The 22,637-nt window shown below is 34.1% G+C and overlaps 5 protein-coding genes and 1 long non-coding RNA gene across 6 annotated transcripts; 2 read left to right on the top strand and 4 right to left on the bottom strand.

The window, feature by feature from the left end:
* Nucleotides 1–89: 89 nt before the first annotated feature.
* LOC120166801 (nodulin-related protein 1-like) lies at nucleotides 90–517 on the bottom strand. The gene has a single exon (XM_039176004.1). It carries the CDS (start codon nucleotides 482–484, stop codon nucleotides 113–115), a length of 372 nt encoding a protein of 123 aa, XP_039031935.1. The 5' UTR covers nucleotides 485–517; the 3' UTR covers nucleotides 90–112.
* Nucleotides 518–1,294: 777 nt separating this feature from the next.
* On the bottom strand, nucleotides 1,295–3,858 carry LOC120169349 (putative pentatricopeptide repeat-containing protein At1g69350, mitochondrial). Its single transcript, XM_039177512.1, has one exon. The coding sequence runs from the start codon at nucleotides 3,779–3,781 to the stop codon at nucleotides 1,409–1,411; it is 2,373 nt and encodes a 790-aa protein (XP_039033443.1). The 5' UTR covers nucleotides 3,782–3,858; the 3' UTR covers nucleotides 1,295–1,408.
* A 1,622-nt stretch (nucleotides 3,859–5,480) lies between these two features.
* On the bottom strand, nucleotides 5,481–6,596 carry LOC120168061. Its single transcript, XM_039176906.1, has one exon. The coding sequence runs from the start codon at nucleotides 6,594–6,596 to the stop codon at nucleotides 5,481–5,483; it is 1,116 nt and encodes a 371-aa protein (XP_039032837.1).
* Nucleotides 6,597–9,886: 3,290 nt separating this feature from the next.
* On the top strand, nucleotides 9,887–11,588 carry LOC120169367. The gene has a single exon (XM_039177522.1). The coding sequence runs from the start codon at nucleotides 10,180–10,182 to the stop codon at nucleotides 11,212–11,214; it is 1,035 nt and encodes a 344-aa protein (XP_039033453.1). The 5' UTR covers nucleotides 9,887–10,179; the 3' UTR covers nucleotides 11,215–11,588.
* A 1,807-nt stretch (nucleotides 11,589–13,395) lies between these two features.
* Nucleotides 13,396–17,084, top strand: LOC120169359 (integrin-linked protein kinase 1-like). The gene is made up of 11 exons (XM_039177517.1): nucleotides 13,396–13,704; nucleotides 13,809–13,883; nucleotides 14,467–14,583; nucleotides 14,752–14,846; nucleotides 15,188–15,308; nucleotides 15,421–15,500; nucleotides 15,801–15,860; nucleotides 16,091–16,212; nucleotides 16,289–16,374; nucleotides 16,460–16,575; nucleotides 16,888–17,084. Exons 1-11 carry the CDS (start codon nucleotides 13,423–13,425, stop codon nucleotides 17,012–17,014), a joined length of 1,281 nt encoding a protein of 426 aa, XP_039033448.1. The 5' UTR covers nucleotides 13,396–13,422; the 3' UTR covers nucleotides 17,015–17,084.
* A 2,331-nt stretch (nucleotides 17,085–19,415) lies between these two features.
* Nucleotides 19,416–21,794, bottom strand: LOC120167366. Its single transcript, XR_005520034.1, has 7 exons — nucleotides 21,503–21,794; nucleotides 21,157–21,240; nucleotides 20,490–20,874; nucleotides 20,298–20,403; nucleotides 20,101–20,211; nucleotides 19,730–19,893; nucleotides 19,416–19,643 (listed from the first exon to the last, which is right to left on the bottom strand). It is a non-coding gene; the product is annotated as an uncharacterized LOC120167366 (long non-coding RNA).
* Between the last annotated feature and the right edge of the window lie 843 nt (nucleotides 21,795–22,637).

The raw sequence follows: 22,637 nt of genomic DNA, 5'->3' as shown, positions 1-22,637 counted from the left end.
TTGGGATTATTGTAGTAAGTAGTAATTTATTAATACTGCATATTACACATATATATGCGTAAGACAACACTCAGGGACATCCAACAAAGTCTAATAAGTTGTATACATAATTTTATTTGCCTAAGAAACCTTGAGCCATCTTCATGTAATCCGCACCTCCAACACCACATGCTGCAGCACTTCCAGCAGACTCTTTTCCTTTTTCACCTTCATGTGACTCCGGCTTGGCGGCCGGGGCGGATTGATTGGAAGTCTGGTACTGGTGCAGGTAAGTCTCAGCCTTGTCCACGTATTGGCCAACACCCGTGTTCTTATCCAGCTTCCCGTAGTCTTGGGCAGCGCCCAAGAGATCAGCAGCAGAGCCGGCAACCTTGCCCTTGTCGAACTTGTCGGTTTCGTTGTTGAGCGAGAATTTCGCAGCGTCGGCCACCGTCTTAGCGCTAGAGAAGAGGTCGGAGTTGGTTGGTTTGTGGTCTTTCTCCATTGTTGGTTGATCTGCTAATCTCTTGCTTGTGAGTTGATGAGGATAATATGAATATATAGATAGATTATATGATGTGGATATTTATGGGGTATGGACCACTCTCTTAACTTCTTCATTGTGTCGTCAACACGTACTGTTTCTATGGATAGTTGAGCACCTCAATTTGTGGATATTTATGGGGTATGGACCACCCTCTTAACTTCTTCATTGTGTCGTCAACACGTACTGTTTCTTTGGATAGTTGAGCTCCTCAATTTGCCACACATTTATGTTTTGATTGGCCTGGCTCTTGATATTTTTAGGGTTCAGAATTTTTTCGGATAGACATGTTTATCACATCTAACTAAATTTTACTTAGATTTTATATTATTAAATTAATATTTTATTCAATTGTTTTTATATTTAATATATATATATATTAGAATTATGTTAAATCAAATTATATTTAAGCACGAATTAAACGATCTCAGTGATTAAGAGATTTTAAACTAAGTGATATTTTTATCATGTTGATCTATAATATTATCTTTGTTAATAGATATTTGAAGACTGATTTTTTTTAAAAAAAAATTAAATAATTAGACATGATGAATTTATTTAAAACTTGACATACATGATCTCTAAGATCTATTTGAATGGAGCATGAAATATGCCATGAAATTATTAAAATATTAATCGTGCAAAAGTTTATGAAAGTGTATAAAAACACTCTAGTTTACTCGACTCAATTTGATCATATGAGAAGTACCAGCTCAGGTAATTCTTTCCTGTTTCCTGCAAAGCACAACTTTCCCTGCAAATTGCTTGTACACAATGCCAGGATCTATTAGATAACTCCGTTGTTACCTGATCATTCCACATAAAATTGGTAACTTGATGCTGTGAATAACATCCTTGGAAGTTATGGAGCTGTCAATCATCAAATTATTGGTTTTCTAAATAATAAACATGTTCTTGAGACAAATTTTGGAAATTTTCCAAGAAAGTAATAGGTTCTTCAGTTTGAAAAACAGAAGTAAATCCAACTCCAAATCTATAAATTCTCTTATCAAGCTCAATTAAGCTATAACCAGGAACCTTCCTAAGACCTATGCCTTTCATTACAGATCGCACCTTCTCAAATTCCTTCCAGTTCCCTTCCTCGGCATAGATATTCGATAACAAGGTGTAGTATCCAGTGTCATCTGTATGAATGTTTAGAAGGTCTTCTTTGATGGTTTCAATCATGTCCATCCTGTGGTGGATTCGACAACCATTGAGTAGCGCACTCCAGATGCTTGCATCTGCGGGAAATGGCATCGATTTGATGATTTTGTAAGCTTCATTGACGGAACCACCACGACTTAGAAGATCAACCATACACGCATAATGTTCTGAGTTAGGCTCAACACCAAAATCCCTCATCGATTTAAAATATGATTTTCCATCTTCCATGGATCCTGCATGACTGCAAGCCGAAAGAATGTTCATGAAGGTAACTTGATTAGGTCTTACACCTGAATCCACCATCTGATTGAACAGCGAGATGGCGTCAGTCACCCTACCGTGTGCTCCATATCCAGCAATCATGACCGTCCATGACACCACACTTTTTTCTGGCATGCTATTGAAAACCCTTTGGGCTGTTAGAAGGTCTCCGCACTTGGCATACATATCAGTTAAAGCTGTACCGATATAGAGATCCGTCCTTACACCGTAGGTGAGGAGCTTGTGGTGAAGCCATTTTCCCTTCTCCAGGTAACCCATATTGGAGCATGCTTGAAGCACACTTAAGAAGGTCACATCGTTCATCTCAAGACCGTTCAAGTACATTTGATCAAAGAGGCTAATTGCCTCCACAGAATTTCCATTTTGATGGAATCCACAAATCATAGAATTCCACATTACAAGACTCTTCTCTTTGATCTCATCAAATATCATGTATGCTAATTCTGTTAAACCACATTTCGAGTACATATCAATTAGTGCATTCTGGACAAACTCATGCGAAAGGCCTCTTTTGATGATATGACCATGTATCTGATCTCCAACTAGCAATAAACCTCCATCAGCACAAGCTGAGAGAGAACTTGCAAGGCTAAATGAGTCAGGCATTAATCCCCTAGTCAGCATTTGCACAAAGTGTGTCAATGCCTCTGTTATCAACCCTTTCTCAATACAAATTGATATGATCATATTCCATGCCACAATATTTCTTCCTTCGACGATGCGAAGAATATTTTCACAATAATTTAACTTTCCACATTTCATATACAGTTCTATGAAAACTGGCCCTAAAACATCATAGTCAATATCCATTTCTCTCCTAATTATGTAACAATGAACCAACTTCCCTTCTCTAAGCCAGCCTAATCCTGCAAAAGAACCTAAAACACTCATCATGGTCACTGAATTGGGTTCGACATGAGAGTCTAACATAGAAACAAAGGATTGTAACGCTTCTACAAACCTACCATTCCTATGGTAGCTACAAATAATCGATGTCCACAATGCAGTACTACGTTTCGTTACATTTACAAAGATTCTCTCTGCACTACCCAAGTCACCACATTTGCTATACATTGCAACAAGAGAACTGGCCAATGATCCATCACTTTCAATCTTCCTCCTCACTATATAACCATGGATAGACCTTGCTAATTTTAAGAACCCCAAGTCACCACAAGCCTCTGCTACACTAAGCATTGTTACAGAGTCCGGTCTAATACCTTCCAAAACCATTAAACGAAGCATCTCCAATCCTTCATTAACCTTCTCATTCTCCACGTAACTCAAAATAATCGAACTCCAGGAAACCAAGTCTCTCACAGTCATTTCATCAAACATTTTCTTAGCATTACTTAAGCATCCCATTTCGCTGTACAACGAGAGAAGTGAAGATTGAATAACAGAATCTTTTCCAAATCCATTTTTCATAATGGTCCCATGGACCATTTCACCAATAACCAGATCACCAAAACCAGAACAAGCCCTGAGAACCGAAGGAAATATGAAGTTACTGATATGGACTCGGCCATTCTTTATCATAGTGAGGTAGAGAAAAATGGCTTCTTGAAATAAGTTACTCCAAACAGAGCATTTTATTAGAACACCCCACATGAAAGAATCTGGGTTGGGGAAGGATTTGAAAACAAGTTTGGAAGATTGAAAGGAACCCATTTGGGCATAGGATTCAATGAGCTTGGTGGAAGGGAGTGGATCATGGAGAAGCCCAGTAACGAAAAGGTGGCCGTGGAGTTGTGCTAGTGATCTGAGATTGGTGCATGATCTGAATAATGGCATGTAAAGGGTGGTCATCGCAGAAGCAAAAGAGTGACAGTGGAAAGACAGAAGTTGCGAAGATAACGAAGAACGAACTGACCAATGTAAACATAGTTAGCACTGTAAATGAGACGTATAAATAGCAAGTAATTTGAGAATGATTTGGCCAAAGCTCAAAGCTCTCTCAATATTTGATTTTAATAGATTTAATTTAAATTTAATTCGAATTTTTTATAATTTGAAAAGAATTACACGATATTTAATTAAATAAACTCGTGAGTAATTTGAACTTTTTTTTAGCAATAATAGATATGATAATTGAGATTGTCAATACTCAAAATTCAAATATAAAAAACAACAGTTACTCTAAAATTTTATTCCTGATTATTTTTTTAATATTGAACTAAAATATCAAATGCCTGGAATTTAAAGGAAGGGAAGTGATATATTTTCATCTTTTTTCGAGTTCGATTTGAATTTGAATTTTTTATTTTAAGTTTAAATCAAACTTAATAATTTTGGACTCGTAAAGTTTCGACTTGAACTCTATTTCGAACTTTTTAAATTTAAATCAAACTCAAAATTATGACTATTATCATTTACACTCCTAACCACAATAACCGAAATACAAAGGTGCCGTTGTATGATATTCATTTAATTTTTTTTATTACTTAAACCATTTCCATAAATATTTTTAAATAAAAATAAACAACAATTCTTACATGGCTTTTAAAGTTATCTTCATAAATTTAAATACAAAATATTTATTTTTATATTATACAAATAAAAAGATAAATATAAATTAAATATAAAAAAGTCGAATTGAATGGACAGACTAAACCTATGAACCTTAAACCATCAGAACACAACCATTTGATTCGGCTTTAGAAGCTGATTAAAATTTTAATTTACTAAAAGTACATTTGTGGTCAGATTTATATGATAGAATAAATTTATAAAACAAGTCTTAAGAGATAATAAAATCTTGAAATCTAATAAATACAATTCACTCTATTTAATCAGATGTTTGATCCGTTGTTGAATGTTTTCCTGTTCAAGATATACCAGCTGAACTTGCTTAATCTTACAATGCTAGATTTCATTGCTACTGTCATTGGAACCAATCGCACCCTAAACCCAATTTTCTGCACTAAAACCAAAGTTAGGCTTTGATAAAGAAACCAAAGTAAGCTACTAGCTCAGTCATGAAGATTGGTTAAGCAGAATAGCAGAGAGTTGATATCTTCAGAAAGCAGAGAGGGGATTACATTCATGCACACAATCTTCCCTACCTCCAACTTCGAAGGCTCGAAGCCCTCCCCCTTCACTCTGAATCTGCTAAATATTTCAACTTCAAGATTTGACGATAAATGATCATGGCAATAATGTTAAAAGCTTATCTCAATTGGAGCATTCTCAAACTTAGAAGCTTCATTAGTGGATTGCTTCCATAGTCCTAGATGCTTGCATGCTTTTCAAGCATGATTCCATTGTACACACAGCCAAAATTCCCCAAGTAAATGAATCAATTCTCATATTTTCAACATATTTCTTACACAAATCATATACTATGCTCTCATATCCAATTCAAGCAACATATCAACAAACTCAAGAACATTCAACATTTATCGATGATTACATATATTAAGGCTTTTTTAAACATTGTTTCACACATCTTTCTTTTCTAATGTACAAGTAAACAGACACTAAACGAGTAAAAGATATCCTATTTTCTTCAACCATTAACAACAGATACAACATGAGGAACTTTCTCATCATCAAAAGGCAAGCTTACATACTCTCTTGCAAACTCTTCAGCAATCTCCCAAGCAAGCTCTCCATGTATAGCCTTGGAATACATGTAAAAAACTGTACTTGCAGCCAAATAAGAAAGCATGAGCGACATGAACAAAGCAGATGTGAGCACAATGTGCAGAATAAATGCCCAATTTTTCCATTTATCAGAAGCAACATTACCCCATCCAGCAGCTGAGACCCACGTTAAAATCCCACTGAAGAACCCAAAAAACAGAAGAATAGAAAAAGCAACCCTTTTCAGTCCCCTAACTAAATTTTTACTTCGTTTTAATGGTTCAAGTCCCCAGCTTGATTCAACTACAACAACAACATAAGCAAATGCCCACTTAACTTGTAAATAGAGGACAATAAACATGAAAGTAATAAGGAAAAATAAACAGAGGGAAAGAAAATATGTTGAAGAGTAATTAACTTGGAAGCCTAAAACTTGGGTTAATTTGAGTAATCCCAAAAAGATTAAACCGAGAATTACAAGGATCCCAGAGAGGATAAGCTCCGTCACAAGACAAGTTGAGAGCAAAGGGAAGAAGGTAGTGAAAGATGATTTGATAGCAGATACAAACTTTACGGGCCGGCCGTAAAAGCCGTGGAAAACGCTGCAAGTGATGGAACCGGTGGCGAGGAGAGAGAAGATGAAGACGAACAGGCTGTAAAGGAGAGTGAAGATGTATTTAATGGGAAAGATTGGGGGCTTTTGTAGTTGAAAAGGGTTGTAGAGAAAACTGAAGTGGGATTCGATGGAGGGTGGGGAGGATTGGGAAAATAGTTTATCGATGAAAGGGTAGGCGGAGAAGGAGAAGGAGAGAGGGAGGAGGAAGAGGACGGAGAGAGCGAGGAAGTGGCGGGAATGGGCATTGATTATGCGTTTAGACTCGGAGAGGATGGGCCAGAGGTCGATATGGACTGCCGTCGGCGGAGGTGTTAGCGTTGCCATGGCTGAAGGGGGAGACGATAAAGATCGGAGCTTTTGACCCAGAAGAGGTAATGCCCTAAAGGATATGACAACTCGATGCTGCAATTGCACATTATTCATAAATAATAATATTTGTTTACCATGAAAAAAAAATTAACTATTTGTTTACAAATTACTAAATTAATGCATTATTTAAAAGGCTTTATGTGTCTGTATTATATATTTTTGTTTCGGCTTAACGCAACAAAAAATTGTTTAAATTGTATTTTTTTAGCTAGGTCTCTAAATATTTTTTTGTCAATTTAAGTATTTAATATTATAAACGTTATCATTTTAAGTATCTTTATTACAATTATCGTTAAAAATCATGTTAAATTACACGTGTTGAGTTTATATTTCTTAAAAATATTTTTTAAAAAAATATTTTTAAGGAATTGCTTTCACCTTAAGCACAACTTCTTTATTACTAATTCGTCGGCAGACTATTACTACTTAAACGACTTACCAAAAGGGTTTAAGGAAATTTTAGGGATTTGAATATTTGATTAGGGGATTGGGACAATAACAAGATGAATTGTTGAACCATGTTTTATAATATTTTGATATAACAAATTAAGGTAAAATGTTTTTAGACTTGATTGAATTTGTTCAAAGTTTTCAAAAATAATTTAAAGTCCATTAAACTAGAATTTGAGCACAAAAATGTTTTATGGGTACGTAGTAACGATACTGTTCTTACAGTATCGATACTACATGAACAATATCGATATTGTTCATGTGATATCGATACAAAAGGTAAGAGAAGTATCGATACTCTCTCGGTAGTATCGATACTACCAGTTGTTTTTTAAATTGCTCAAATTTCATAATACAAAATAGGTATCAATACTCAATGGAGACCGATACTACTTTACACAGTGGTATCGATACCATGAAGCATAGTATCAATACTGGTCAAGCTCAACGGTCTTTAACGGCTAGTTTATTTAAATTTTACAAAGGAAGTACCTATACTCATTAAAGGAGTATCGATACTCCTTGTCCTGGGCAGTTTTATTTTGCATAAAATTAATTTCCAACGGCTCCAAAACATCCCCAACGGCTATAAACGGACACAAATGCATTCCAACATATAAAAACAAGTTGATGACACTTGAAGAAGGTTAATGAACACCTATCCAAGCAATCAAACACAAAAGAAGAGTTTTTCATTCTTATTTTCCTTTCTCTTGTAAATATTAGTGTTTTAGTAAGCTTAATTTTTGTAAACACATTCCTTTAAGAGGTTTTCTTATTTACATCTTTTATTCCTTGTGAAGAGGGGATTGATCATAGCTTAGCGTTTCAAAAGCTAGGGAGTTGTAAATGTTATCTCTTTATCTTAGAAAAAAGAGAACAAATTAGTGAATTTGTTAGAAAATCATGAGGAGCTTAGGTAGTGGATATAGACTTGATTGAGAAGTCGAACCACTATAAATTATTGTGCAAATTGTTTCATCTTTATACTCCTTACTCCTTAAACTCAAAAAGCAAATTCACCCCCTCTTGGTAAATTAATCAGTTTTTCGATCAAGCTTCATCTTTAATCCCAATAGGAATGGTCCACCCTGGGGACTCGTCGACGAGTGGGTAGGCAGTCGGTGAAGAAATTTTGAGGTTTTTTTTTAATTTTAGAGAAATTAGGGTTTTTAAAAAAAATATATATACATAATAATATTTTTATTTTTTTAAAAATAAACTTTTTAAAATTAATAGAATATGACATGTGTCATTTAAAGAACATTTTTAACGGTTGTTATAACCGAGATACTTAAAATTATAAAGTTTGTTACGTTAGGAACCTGAATTGACCGGAAAAAGTTCAGGCACCTAAATAATAAAAAGTATAGTTTAAACACTTTTTATATATTAAATCTTTTGATTTAGGTGTTTAAATTTTGTTTTATTAAAGTAGGTGCCAATGTTATTTATGTAATCATTTTGAGATCCTTTGTAAAACAATATATTTAAAATGTGATTAAATTTTAAACACACATACTTAATATATAAATTATAACTATCCAAAATTTTGAGACAATATTCAAGCATTGTCCCGAGATTAGGATGAACAAAGTAATTATAGTATCAAAGTTTAATGGGTCAAATTTAAGTTTAATTGGATGAGAATTTAGCCTAAATAAAAGTAAAAATAATGTTTTTTTAGCTTCAATTGAAAGAGGAGAGACGTAAAGTGTTATTTGCCCATTAAATAAAATCATGGTTGAAATTAAGGGATTTGGGAATGGTCATTTGTGACACAGATTATTTCTTTTCCCTATACACCCTTTTTCACATCTCTCATAATATATATTCTTCTTATTTTCTCTTCTTTTAAGCAAGAGAACTTTAAGAAAAGCTTCACCTTCATCTCTTTCTTCTTAATCGAAAATTTTGAGATAATGTTAATAATTTATTGATCATGAGCTTCACTAAAATTTCACCATCTCCTCCAATGGTGATATTAAGATTAAAGGGTATTTTGAGAGAATTTGGATTTCAAATAACTTCTTTTAAATAATTTCATTTGATTTTTATGTAGGTAGAAAACCTTGAAGTTGAGGTCTAGGTTTCTAGTCTATTGGGCTCGATGTTCTTGTAGATAAAGTCTACCACCACTGTATGATAAAGGTTTAGGGTTAGAATTTTTTAGTCGATCCAATAGAGCTATCGTTTCGAGAGTTTGATCTATTTCTTTTACATGAATTGGTTATCCAAATGCGACATGACGTAGAGCGAGACAACTCAAGTTTTAAGGATCCAATGATGCTATAGTTGTAGTGACTAGTGAGGAGAGTATTTGTTCCACTTGAGTGATTTCCGCTATAAAATGTTCGTTCGAAATTCAAAATTTATTAAAGACACGTATAATTGGATGTGCTTTTTTTTTTACCATTGTGTTACATGTCTAAAAGCATGTCCAATCATTCGGCTTTTTTTTAAAAAAAAAATTAAGTATCCCGTATATAAATAAAAGTTCAATCATACACCGACACAATTATGTTTAAATTTAATATATTATGAATTTAAATGCCCCGGTTGTGTTTAAAATACTATAATATCTTTATTAATAATTAATTAAAAATTAGTTATTTTAATATTTAATTTTTATAGGGATATACGGCTAATTTAGCCGAGAGCCGGAATAGGGAAACACTAGTACAAGATTATTGCCTTCTATAACTTCAATAAAATAATACTATAATATAATGCCAGTCTTGGGCCTCTTGTCGCTTGCTAAAGCTGAGGCCCCTCCATGGCTGTAAGCCTGCTGTAACCTTCCAAGTTTCAAATCCAAATCATGTCGACTGAAATTTCTTTATCTAGAAAAATCATAAATGCCCATTATAAGCTGCTTCTCACCGACGATCGTCGGCGTCAATGCATGCCTCCCCGAAAATGGTACCCAATTTCGTTACTCATTAGCCATATAGTAATCCCTTCTCTTTTCTTATTATTTGACATCGAATACTCGAGAATCTCCGTCTCATCTCCCAATCTAATCTTCTTGCTTTTGGTTCTAATTCGCTATTTGAGTGTGTTCACACACTGTGGTTTTCTAGGACTTCTCCGAAGTTACAGAGGCGTGTCTTAGCTCTTTCAGGTCTGATTTACACCTTTTTTTCAGCTTCCCGGATGGATTGATAGTTTCTGGGTATTGGCTATAATGGAAATCTCTAGCGTTACTTCTCCACGAATGAGATCTGATCATTTAGAAAAGGAAGGACTAAAGGAAACCCATGGTGCAAATTTTGAGCTAGAATCATCACATGATGCTACTGATCCTAACCACCGATTCCATTCCATGAATGCTTTGGAGATCTTAAGAGAAACCGTTAGGATCTTACGGTACAACTGTTCTGGTTTTATGATCATTTTAGCTTTGTTTATTTGCCCTTTATCTGCAATGCTTATGTCTTCTAATTTGATAGTTGGTCAATCCATTGTGAAAAGTCTAACAGTTAGGCTTATGTTAGCTGCCGAAACCAGTGGAGTTCCATTGAGACCTTTTATCAAACAGTCGTGCCAACATTTTGCTGAGACCGCTGTTTCCTCAGTAATGTGCTTCCCTTTGTTGCTTCCATTTGCCTTGTTATCAAAGGCTGCAGTGGTTTATTGTGTGGATTGTACTTATTTGAAGGAATCACCTGATGCTTCGAAGTTTTTTGTGATAATTAGGAAGCTTTGGAAGCCACTTGTTTCTACCTATTTGTGGATGTCTATGGTTATCGTTGGTTGTGTAACAACTTTCTTCGTTTTTCTTGTTGTGGCGTGTAATTTGCTTTCTGCTATTGGGTTTTCGCCTGATATAATTGTCTATGCGATGATAATGATGGGGCTGGTATTCTCCATCGTTTTCGCAAATGCTATCGTTGTCTGCAATGTTGGGATTGTAATCTGTGTGTTAGAGGAAGTTTCGGGAATACAGGCATTGGTTCGGGCCTTTGTTCTAATCAAGGCTCAGGCTCAGGTTGGTATGTTGATATTTCTTGGATCTACAATTGGCTTGACATTTGTGACTGGGTTGTTTGATCATAGGGTAAAGACGTTGAGTTATGGAGATGGGTCTTCCAGGATCTGGGAAGGGCCTTTGTTGGTGGTAATGTTTTCGTTCGTGATGCTTATCGATTCCATTATGAGTACGGTTTTCTATTTCAGTTGCAGATCGCACGCTGCAGAAACTTCAGCTGGTGAACGTTAGTCAATGGTCTGATGAATTGTTGGGTGTTCAATGGCATCATCATGTGCATTGTTATGCTCTTGGCTAATATTTTATTGAGTTCATATCATGAAATGATACCACATTGAGTAGATTCAGATACAGTTTACAGTTCCATTCTCGGATTACCGATGCGGAGCAATTGCTGTTGTTTCCGCAGAAGTCCAACAAGCAGGAGGGTTTGCTGCTCGTGATTTGCTAAATATGATGCTCGTAACTCTTCAAAAGGTGCATAATTTCTTGTAAGGCTAGACATAAACCAATTTGATTTGATATAAATGCATATAAATGTTCATCAGTTATGTAAGGTAGAATTTCTGATTTAATCGGTTCAAGTTGCTGGATCATTTCATGTTCTTCCTTTTTTTCAATGTACTTCCTTTTGTACTTTATAAGCGCTCTATACAAAAGTAAAAAATAGAGTTTGGACTATATTGGTTGATCTTGAGAATGCATTGGTGTGGAATATTATGTTTGTTGGAAAGCGTTAAATTACCTTCCTGTCCTTCCTGTCCTTCTAGTTCTTTTTGTTGCAGAAGGATCATATGAATCCAGAATCATACTTATTTATCCGTTTTTCATTGAAAAAATCCATTGTTGATTGCTCCTGTCCTTTCATTGAATATATACAGAACCATACTTATTAATCCGTTAAATTACTGTCCTGTCCTTTTAATCCTTTTAGACTCTGCTCTCAACATCAGCAGCGCCTTCCATTTGTTTTTTGCTACAAACTTCTTTGAACCAAACTGGAATTGTGAGAGTTTTCATTAAATTTCAAGGGAACTAGTTAGTGGCCTGATAAAATAACTGATAAAAGAGAATGTTGTTTTTTCTAGAGAACTCGGATTCGAGCAGCTGGGTCTATAAGGTATGTGCGCGTTGTCGATAGATGAAGAATTTTTTTTAATAAATACTATATTGTAATCACTTCAGACTATTCAAATAAATAAATAAATAAATAAATAAAGGAAATGCTTAATGACATAAGCATATTTGCTCCCTACACGTTTTGGGGAAACAAGTAGGAGGACCAGTTGATATGTTTGATTCAAGAGAAGGACCAGGTTTTGCATCAACCTCATGCTTGAAAACTCTATTGTTTCTCAGCTGGGGTGCCTATTAAGTCTGCTTTTGTAAATTTATACTATTGAGTTGAGTCCATTGATTGTTTCGCAAACTTTTAGTTAGATTTTGCTAAAAAATTTACCCTAAATGGAGAAAGTTGAACGAATATGCTGCAAACAAAGGCAATTAAAAATATCTGCTCCTCTTGTATCTACTGCTCAACCTTGAACACTGTCAATAAAATAAGAGAAAATATCGTTGTTGTTCTGTTTCCTCCTTTGTTACTCAATGCTCGAACTTTATATTAAGTTTTTCTATACATTTAGAAGATTATACAAGAGTTCGAATAACATAACAAATGTTAAACTCATAGGAGTCGGAGTACATGAGCAACTTCTGATTGTATCACGTGTACTGAAACATATTCTAAATCTTAATTTCTGTTGCAGAAGATCAAGCAGCTGTTGGTTCAGATTGGTCAAATGAATTATCAACGTGTAAAAGATATAAATCTAAAATATTTTACACATGAAAAAAAATAATAAGAACTTCACACAAAAAACAAATAAATTATTCCCTATATTAAATTACCATAATGAATTACGTAAAACACAGTTACGACGTAAAGATCATAAAAAACTAAACATATAAAAAAAAATTATATGGCCATCGTAATAAAATACTAGAAATACAATATGCACCTCATGGTGTATGCAATTAAGAGAATATTGACGTACGAATCAATCAACATCAGTGGTTAAAGAGATTATTATTATTTTTAGAGATTTAGTGTTTAAGTACGACATTTGTAGAGGTATTTGAACGTTGATTGTCAGATAATTAAGAGTATTTTAGACATATACCACCTTATGTTCATTCAAACTAATAAAAAATATTAAAGAGAAAAAAAGTTGATAAATATTAATAGTAAGAAAAAAAAGGATTGGAAATACAATATCTACGGAATAACGAAAAGGTGGGGGATGGGTAGAAGAATCTTTTCTGTTGAAAAAGTAAAACGGTTTTATAAGGGATGATGAAACAAATGATTTTATTTTTTATTTTTATTCAATTGCACAAACCAGAAACGTTTCCCAAGAGATCGACAGATATTTGACGACGATGAGCTCATCCGGCGGATCGAGCGGGAACTCGGGCTCGGCGGGCAAGCTAAAGGAGAAGGCCAGACTCAGCAGGACTTCGCAGATCTTATGGCATGCTCATCAGAATGATGCCTCCGCTGTACGCAAGCTTCTCGAGGAGGACGGGTCTTTGGTCAATGCTAGGGACTACGATAACCGTACGCCTCTCCACGTTGCTTCTCTCCTTGGCTGGATCGAGGTAGCCAAGTGCCTCCTCGAGTTTGGCGCCGATGTCAACTCCCAAGATCGATGGAGGAATACGGTGCCTCTTCTTTCGTCCTCGCTTTCACAATTTCCATATTTTTTCCTTTTTTTTGGATTTAATTAACCGTAAGTTTGTTGTTGTTGTTGTTTTGGTAATTGCAGCCTTTAGCTGACGCAGAAGGAGCTAAGAAACATAGAATGATGGAGCTATTAAAATCATATGGTGGATTATCTTACGTAAGTTTAGCTTTCAACTTGGCGTTTTTCATTGCTCGAGTATTTTTTGAACCATCTTCTTGCAATAGTCAGTCTAAAATGATCAGAATTCCTAAAATGCCTGTTCTTTAAAATGCTCTTCTTCATTGTAATTAGCTTTAATATCCAGCTTGAACAATACGATGGATAATTGGTAGTGGGAAATGGAACTTTGATTATGACCTTTTTGTGATCATATTTGGCCAGACTTTCATGGACTAATCTAACGTAGCAAGTAATAATGTTGTCCAAGGCATATCATATTAGAGATGGCTGCTTGATCCGATTGTTGTGTGTTTCCATATCCATGCTCATTGATGTAACTATGCTTCTTCTTCTTCTTCTTCTTCTTCTTCTTCTTTTTACAGTAATTCCTGAACAATTTCCTTAAAATATGAATTGTTCACTGATTTTGGGCTCTTATTCCTTATTCATTATCTCCTGTGATCTGATTAATGCTGGAGCTAGATAAACGAGTTTAATTGATGAAAACCATTTTAGACTTGTGAGGTCGCATTTTAACTACTTTTATGGGACAGAAGTTACAAAGTTTTCATTGCCGCAGGGCCAAAACGGAAGCCATTTTGAGCCAAGGCCAGTTCCACCCCCTCAACCAAACAAGTGTGACTGGGAAATTGACCCTTCAGAGCTGGACTTCTCGCATTCAAATATCATAGGGAAGGTGTGATCTCTATTTATTAACATTGCTAACTTACAATCTATCAGTTTTGAACTTGTATTCATTATGAGCGGTTTAAGTTTTGGTCATGAGAAATTTAGCATGCAAGTACCTTCTCTAATTTTCCTTATACAATGTGTGCTTTCATTGATTTTTGTCTCACATTTCCAGGGGTCATTTGGTGAGATTTTAAAGGCCACTTGGCGAGGAACACCTGTAGCTGTCAAACGCATTCTTCCATCACTTTCAGATGACAGATTGGTGATGTAAGGGAACTATATTTTGAATATATCTCTACAGTTTGCTCCGGAGTTCTTTCCACGAAAGTTTGCATTCTTTGATACAGTGCATGTCATAAGTTGAAAATAACGTTCTTATTGACAAATGACAATGAATACTGACCTACGAAAAAGACAAAACTGACATGAATTCACCCAAAAAGTCGTGAAAATATTTCTTTATTGATTAGCTTTAATTTTGAAAGCCGCTTCCACATTTATCATGGTTTATATGATGCTACGAGCTGTGATCAGTTCCCTCCCTCTCTCTTTTTTTTTTTGGTATTAAGATCGTTACTTTTTGTATGTTTCTGCTGCGCTTGGTTCAGTCAGGATTTCCGGCATGAAGTGAATTTGCTCGTAAAGCCCCGTCATCCTAATATAGTTCAATTTCTCGGAGCTGTGACTGAGAAGAAGCCTCTTATGTTAATTACTGAGTATTTAAGAGGGGTACGGGATGCATATATATATGATTCTCATTCTTAATAGTTTAGTTCTCGCTCTAAAATATTCTAAATAGGAATTTAAGTTTATCTTATCATACACATATATGCTACTACAGGGTGATCTTCATCAGTATCTCAAGGAAAAGAATGGACTAAATTCATCAGCAGCCGTCAACTTCGCGATGGACATTGCTAGGTATATAAGAAAGCTTCTCTTTGAAGCTACCTAACCAGAGCCGCTCTATGTGTAATGCTCTTGACATGTATGTAAAACTTGGAGGAAAAGAATGAGATAATATGTTATAGCGTGACATAAATCATGTTTATTTTCTTAATTAGGATGAAATCGTTATTTGTCTTTGGTTTTGAGCTTCCCTTCCGTTTGATAGGTAGTGATCTACAAAAATATGTATTTGCCATGTGAGTGCATTTGTTTTCTCTCATATGTATACATGCCTATTTTTGCTAATCTGCATTTTATAAATTTTGTTCTCAGGGGTATGGCTTATCTTCACAATGAGCCAAATGTCATAATTCATCGAGACCTAAAACCAAGGTGAGTCGGTTTCTGTTTCAGTTTTGCTGAGGAACAATCCTGTTTTTGTTCTACAATCTATTGGTTAAGGCTCTATGATTTGAATGCTTAATGGACTTATTCCCCCCCCCCTCCCCTCAAAGCACAACATTTTTCCCAATTCTCTAGTTTCTTTCTTTCTTTTTCGCTTCCACGAGTAAACTTTGAATTGCATTGACATTTTCATATCAAAATTTATTTCTTTCTTTCAGGAATGTGCTTCTGGTAAACTCCAGCGCAGACCATTTGAAAGTTGGAGACTTTGGACTGAGCAAGCTCATTAAAGTTCAAAATTCTCACGATGTCTACAAAATGACTGGCGAGACAGGGAGTTGTGAGTCTCACAAAGATTACATTTTACTGAAATATGATTCTCAGATACTTACTTTCTTTACTTGGAACTGGAATAGATCGTTATATGGCTCCTGAAGTTTTCAAGCACCGGAAATACGATAAAAAGGTTGATGTTTTCTCTTTTGCGATGGTTTTTTACGAGGTAATTTCTTCTTCCTCTCTACATGGTGTCGATCATGATAATATTTGAGTCCACTTCTTATAGATGATATACTTACATGGAGCAGATGATTGAAGGAGAACCACCATTCGCAAATCATGAGCCTTATGAAGCAGCCAAGTTTGTTGCAGACGGACACCGGCCTAATTTCCGCTCAAAGTCATTTGTCTCTGAACTAAGAGAGTAAGCCATCTCTAAAACTTTCTATTTTGCTATAAAGTTTCATGGTTTGTGCGTTACAACATTAACAAATTCCAACCACAACTTGAGCTTCAGAACGACAAGTTGGTTACATGAATTACCATGTACGTCTGCATGAAGATTTGCATATTGTTAGTATTAATGCCAATAAATTCTTTTCAAAGATGTTTAGTAATCAATGTTAATAAAGTTTCTTAAGTACTGAATTTATCTTCATTCCAAAACAAACAATTGGAGTGGTGCACTTGGACAAATGGGGCTGCTAATTGTTATTCTTGTTGAATATTTGCTTAGCTTAACAGGCAAGTGTTGGGCTCCTGACATGAACCACAGACCAACGTTCTTGGATATTCTCAAGACGCTTGAGAAGACGAAGGAAAATGGACACAGCGATCATTCTTGGCATATATTCAATCCATGACATTAAAGATTTGATGAATTCGATCAACTCCAGCTCTCCCATTTGTGCAGATAAATAGTGGTATAAGTAGATTCTTCCACATGACTGGATTTCCTTTCTTCTTTCCAAATTCATTCATGAAAGTGGTTTTCTTTCTTTACTTTTTTTAACACGAATGAGAAAATCTCCAGAACTGACAATACATAAAATTCTTCCTCATCTTGACAGGGTTAATTTTTTACTTTTACAATTGTATCCCTTGCAGTCTACAGATTATGCAAATTTCTTCGATCTTTTGCTTCATTTGTTTGTTAATTTTGCAAGGCATAACCTTAGAATCATTGCCACTTCTTTGATAGCTTTCAGCTGTCAAAATGAGCTTCCAAATGATATATATCTCTGAGACCTAGAAATTACTTTGCCAAAATATTTTGAGAATGCAAAAAAATAAAAGTTGCCTAACAAACTAAAATGAGCTTGCTTTTTTGGAAGAAGGTTTTCAAGTACCAGTATTGTATTCCTGCAACTGACAAGCCAAGAAAAAGCGAGAGGAAGGACAAGAAGACCATTTTGGTGGTAGTCTCTTGGTTCAGCTCCTCCTCCATTTCTTCTTCTGTGCAGAGAAAACACAAATAATCGTATAAGGAATCGATGTCTCTAAATATATGAATACATATATATACATAATCAACAACTCACACCAGAATCCGACTAGTTTTAACTGTTTAAGAGAGAGATGTTAGCCTACCTTTCCCGGAAATAAAACATTTCCTCATGATTGGAGTTAACAGTTTGATGCAACTTCCTCAGCTCCAGTTCCATCTCCTGTATTTACAAAACAAGTTTAAGCAAAATAAGTATACAATTTTTTTTCTCTTATCCTTAATACATTGAACTAAATTTAATAAATTATTCAAAAGAATAGGATTGCATACACCTAGAGAAGTTAGGGCAAATATCAAGGCAACTTCATTTTTAAAAGTAATATAATTATATGTAATAGCTTATTTAAAAATATTTTTAAAAAAATGCAAAAAATATATATATATATATGAAATTTTTTACTCTGTGTACACACTCGGCGTGCTGGTCTGAACTTTGTCACAACTATTTAATTATAGTTTAGGAGAATTTAAAAAATATTTTTTTTTATCATTTAGATCACTTGGTAGATGAGAAATTATAAATGTTCAAAATACAATTTTATAAATAAATGGAGATCGTGAAGACTTAACATCCACTTGGCCTTTTCTGGCTATATTAACCCATTCTTTAAACTGAACACTTGTCCTCCACTCAAATTCAATGGTCATTGTTAACGATGGAGAATGATCGGGAGCGGTAAAACAAGTCATGTAATCTCCCTGCTCCGCCGCCGTAAATACAAACTCCCCTCCTCCCACTCTCTCCGCCGACTGAATAATATACCCATGCGTTGACGTCACCTTCGTTAAATTACCCAAAAAACACACACACACACAAAACTTCTTGTTATCACACCTCAAATTCACTGTAAAAATGTGAAATTAAAAGTGGATTTAGTTTCTTTCTAGATTAATACCTTGACGTTAAGAGGTTGAAAATAGTCCAAAGCTGATCCTCCTTAAGGTGCATTTGGTTTATGGAATGTAGCATTACATCCGGGAATGAGATTACCGGAATGTAACATTACTTGATATATTACTATCAAGGGAATGTTACATTATTGTGTTTGCTATGTTTGGCAGGAATGTATGATTACAGTGTTTGGTTGAACGAATATGAGATTACTGAAACGTATATTTTACCAAATTATCCATGTTCTATATGTGTTAACAAGTGAAATTCTAAATATTTATATAAAAAATCATCGAAAATATATTAATTTATTATTTTAAATTTATATACTTTTTAATAAAATTTATATATAAATTTTTTATAAAATTTAAAAGATAAATGGGTAGAATAAAAGAGTAAATATATCATGTATTATTTTAATTATATAAAAATAATATTATTTTTTACATTACTTATTTAAAAATATATTAAAATTTTACATCAACATTTAACCAAATAAGCATATGAAAATTTTAATAGATGAACCATTTTACTCCTACCAAAATGTAGGATGATGCTTACTTATTTTACTGAATTCTCTGTAAATGAAAGTGTGTGTATATGTTATATTTAAATTATGCAATTCTACCTTGTAATTATTTGAATTAGTCAAGTAAACTTTATTTATCATATTTGTATTAGAAAAATAAACTTGTTGATTCTTATAATTTTTTATGCTTTATTAAATGTTAGCACATTTTTCGTTTTTATAATTTAAACATTTTTTTTTTGTAAATGAGAACAAAACAACATACAAAAGAGATTCATTTTATTTCAACAGCAACCTATTGATTTTGCAAGACCCTTTTTATTTCAACACAGCAGATTCATTTTATTTTGCACATAGTAATAAACAGAATATAAAATATGTGGTATTCTTGATACCCATTACGATGCAACATAACAACTCTTAATGAGTCAATGCTCCTTTAGTATGGCCCTTCATAACAACTGGCACTAACAATTCATGCACCAATCCCAGACAGTCAGCAGTAGGCGTGGCCACATCCATTACATAAGAAAGATACATGTAAAAAATGTACAGATGCCAGACCTAAAAACATTGACCAAAACAGTAACCTTCTAAAATATGAATGCCAACATGACAAAAATATAAAAGAAAAGGAAAAATTCAATTACCTTAGCTTGGTGTAGACATTGGAAACTCCATAATACAAGGCAAACTCTGTTAACAACCATTTCCATGATCCATATAATTATAAATTTCTTTGTTGGAATCATTGAACCTTCATTGCAACTTCCAAGACAAGGTCATAAGCAACTGTTTCTGCAACATAACCACACTAAAAAAGAATGCAATTAATATCACAAAACTATTGCAGAATTAATTCATATTTTTAGATTAAACAACTAAATGTTTGACAATGGTACCAAATTGAAAGCAAACAAATGGACCAAACCTTCTTTCTTCAAACTATGAGCTACAGACATCAATGCAGTTAATTAAGAAACTACGATTTGAAAGTTTAAGTTAATCAAGACTAGTTCACCTTGAGATGACTATTATCATCTGAAGTTGAGTAGCATATATACAGCTGAAGCTTGCCTACAGGTTCATGTTCTGGCTCACGGTAAATAGACTACTAGCGCAACTCGTCAGTCTACATTCAACTTTCATATGAACATTATTAAATAAAATAAAATTACAAATTAAGTAGAACTAATTGTCAGTATTTTGGAACAATACCAAATCTTCAGCAGCAGCAGCCACTTGTACAAAGACACGACCCAAATGCTTCCCCTTGGAGTCTTGAACTTCAACAATTAGTTCATCTCCTAAACTATCTAGGAAGCTGCAAGAGGTATCGGTTCCTATCTTGTCAGTAACAATCTTAGAGAAATTTAGAGAAAGCAAGAGAGTTAAGGAATAGTTGCATACAAGAGATGTGTTTCACCAGATCCTGGCTGCATTCTTATGTTGTTTTCTTCAGTTGAACTTTTCAGCCTCAGCATGCAAGCATATGTTTCCAATGACATGTATGGACAGAGAGGAAAGGATGTTGGAAAATTAAAGAAAAAAATAACAAGTTGGCTAATCCATAACTAAAAAGGAAGATAAACTGGAAGAAACAAATATCCAATCAATACTACAGATAAGTACAATCAAAATGTTTTAGTTACAAACAATTAAATGCAGATGCCCTTAAAGCACCTTCATCTTGCCAACAATTTTCTTAGGTTTTGGGGCAGCTGCCTCATTGGTAAGCTTGGAAGAACGTTTTTTCATTAGTTCCTCTTCTGCTTGCAACAGAACTTGTTTTAATCTACGCAGCACATGAAAATTTTAAGGAAAGCAAGAGAACAATTAGTGGGAGTAGAACAATAGAGCATACCTTTTTACAAATCTAAACAATTACAAATATTCCAAAATCAGTTAAAGAACCAAATTCAAATTCTTTAGATTGTTTATGTAGAAAAACAAGGTTATTTGCAGAGGACTCTAAATTATTTTTATGCCAATGTTTCGAAAAGTTTGAAATATTTTGTAATGTTTTATAAATTTTGAAGGGAAATGCAAAGGAAAAGATAAAACGAAGCAAACTAACCAGGCAAAGCAACTTCCTAGAGGCGTGAGCACAGCAGTGCCAACGGTTTACAGGTTGAGGAGAAGATAAGGAGTAGACTCGACGCTGAAAATATAATAAAAAAAAACAAGAAATTTATAGTTTTTAATCGATTAAAATCATGCGATTGATTTCTCTATTATTGTTATTTAATAGATGATTGATCTAAAAATATTCAACAATTTCCAAAATTAAGATCATATCACAGATTATTGTAAATTTATTTCTGAATATTTTTCATTGAATTACAGCTTTGGGTTTCTATGTTCACGGCTAAAATTTGAATATAATGATTTTGATTAAAAGAACAAATTGGAAAAAAAGATACCTTTGTGGATGAGCTTCGATTTCTTACATAGCTTTTTTGTCAGCGAGTGACTTTGTAAAGGGAGCGAGAGCTAAATTCTTCTTCCTGTCCTCCTTTCGCTGTGATGAGTCGGCAACCGTTGACGAATGCGAACCGAGAGCACACAGTTGGAGGCTACAACGGTGGAGCGTGAGGAAGGAACGAGTGGCTTTGCAAAGGGATTTCAATTTTGGGAATTCCAATTTTGAGAACACAAACCCATAACTAAGTCGAACAAGAAGATTTCAGCAAGAACGAAATGGAGAGAAGGTTATTTTAGACAACGAAGACGGAAATACTGAAATATCCAAGGGAGATGGGATAGATATTCTCGGGAAACAGTAAAAAAATCACTGTTGGTCTTAATTTTTTTACTGTCACTTGCTAATGTAACCCATTGAAACGTAGGTATATTTCATTTCTCCGAGAAAAAAATATTTCTCCAAGAAATGAATTATATCGTGAATCAAACGGGTCTTAGGGTTGATAACATGATATGCTTTCATCGTCATTGAATTTCTTTTGATATCTTCGGAGATGCATTTAATCTCTCCTGATTGTATATCGAATCGTAATGATTGTGATAAAAGAGGCAATGCCCACACAATCAAAACGACGATTATGACAGATCCAGTAATCATAATCGAAGCCTCAATTTCAACTACGATTCCTGCACAAATATATATTTGAGTTTTGTTTTTATGAGATGTTAGATCCAAATAAGTTATAATAGATAACTATTAATTATTTATCAGATAAATTTTAGTTTTTTTTAAAAAAAGTTTTTATTTTATCTGGATTTTAACTTTTAAAAGAGTTTCTCAATGTTAAAAACTAGTCTTATTTGATAATGATTTGGATAACATAAAATTATATTATCATCATTTAAAATTTACAAAAAGAAAATTAAAAAAAATCTATTACAATCTTAAATTTTCTTAAAACCATTTATGTTTTTTGTTACATTATCATTAATTTAAATTATCATCATTTAGAATTAATGGAAGAGCGGATGGAATATATGATCCAAAGCTGTTGGTATCATTAATTTCATGGAATATCTCTGCAATTAACACCTACTTTTCACTACTTTTACCCACTTGAAACATGCATATAA

The sequence above is a fragment of the Hibiscus syriacus genome, unplaced genomic scaffold, assembly GCF_006381635.1.
Source record: "Hibiscus syriacus cultivar Baekdansim isolate YM2019G1 unplaced genomic scaffold, ASM638163v2 tig00003041_pilon, whole genome shotgun sequence".
Lineage (NCBI taxonomy): Eukaryota > Viridiplantae > Streptophyta > Magnoliopsida > Malvales > Malvaceae > Hibiscus > Hibiscus syriacus.
The sequence above is the reverse complement of the archived record's forward strand: the minus strand, read 5'-3'. Positions and strand labels throughout refer to the sequence as shown.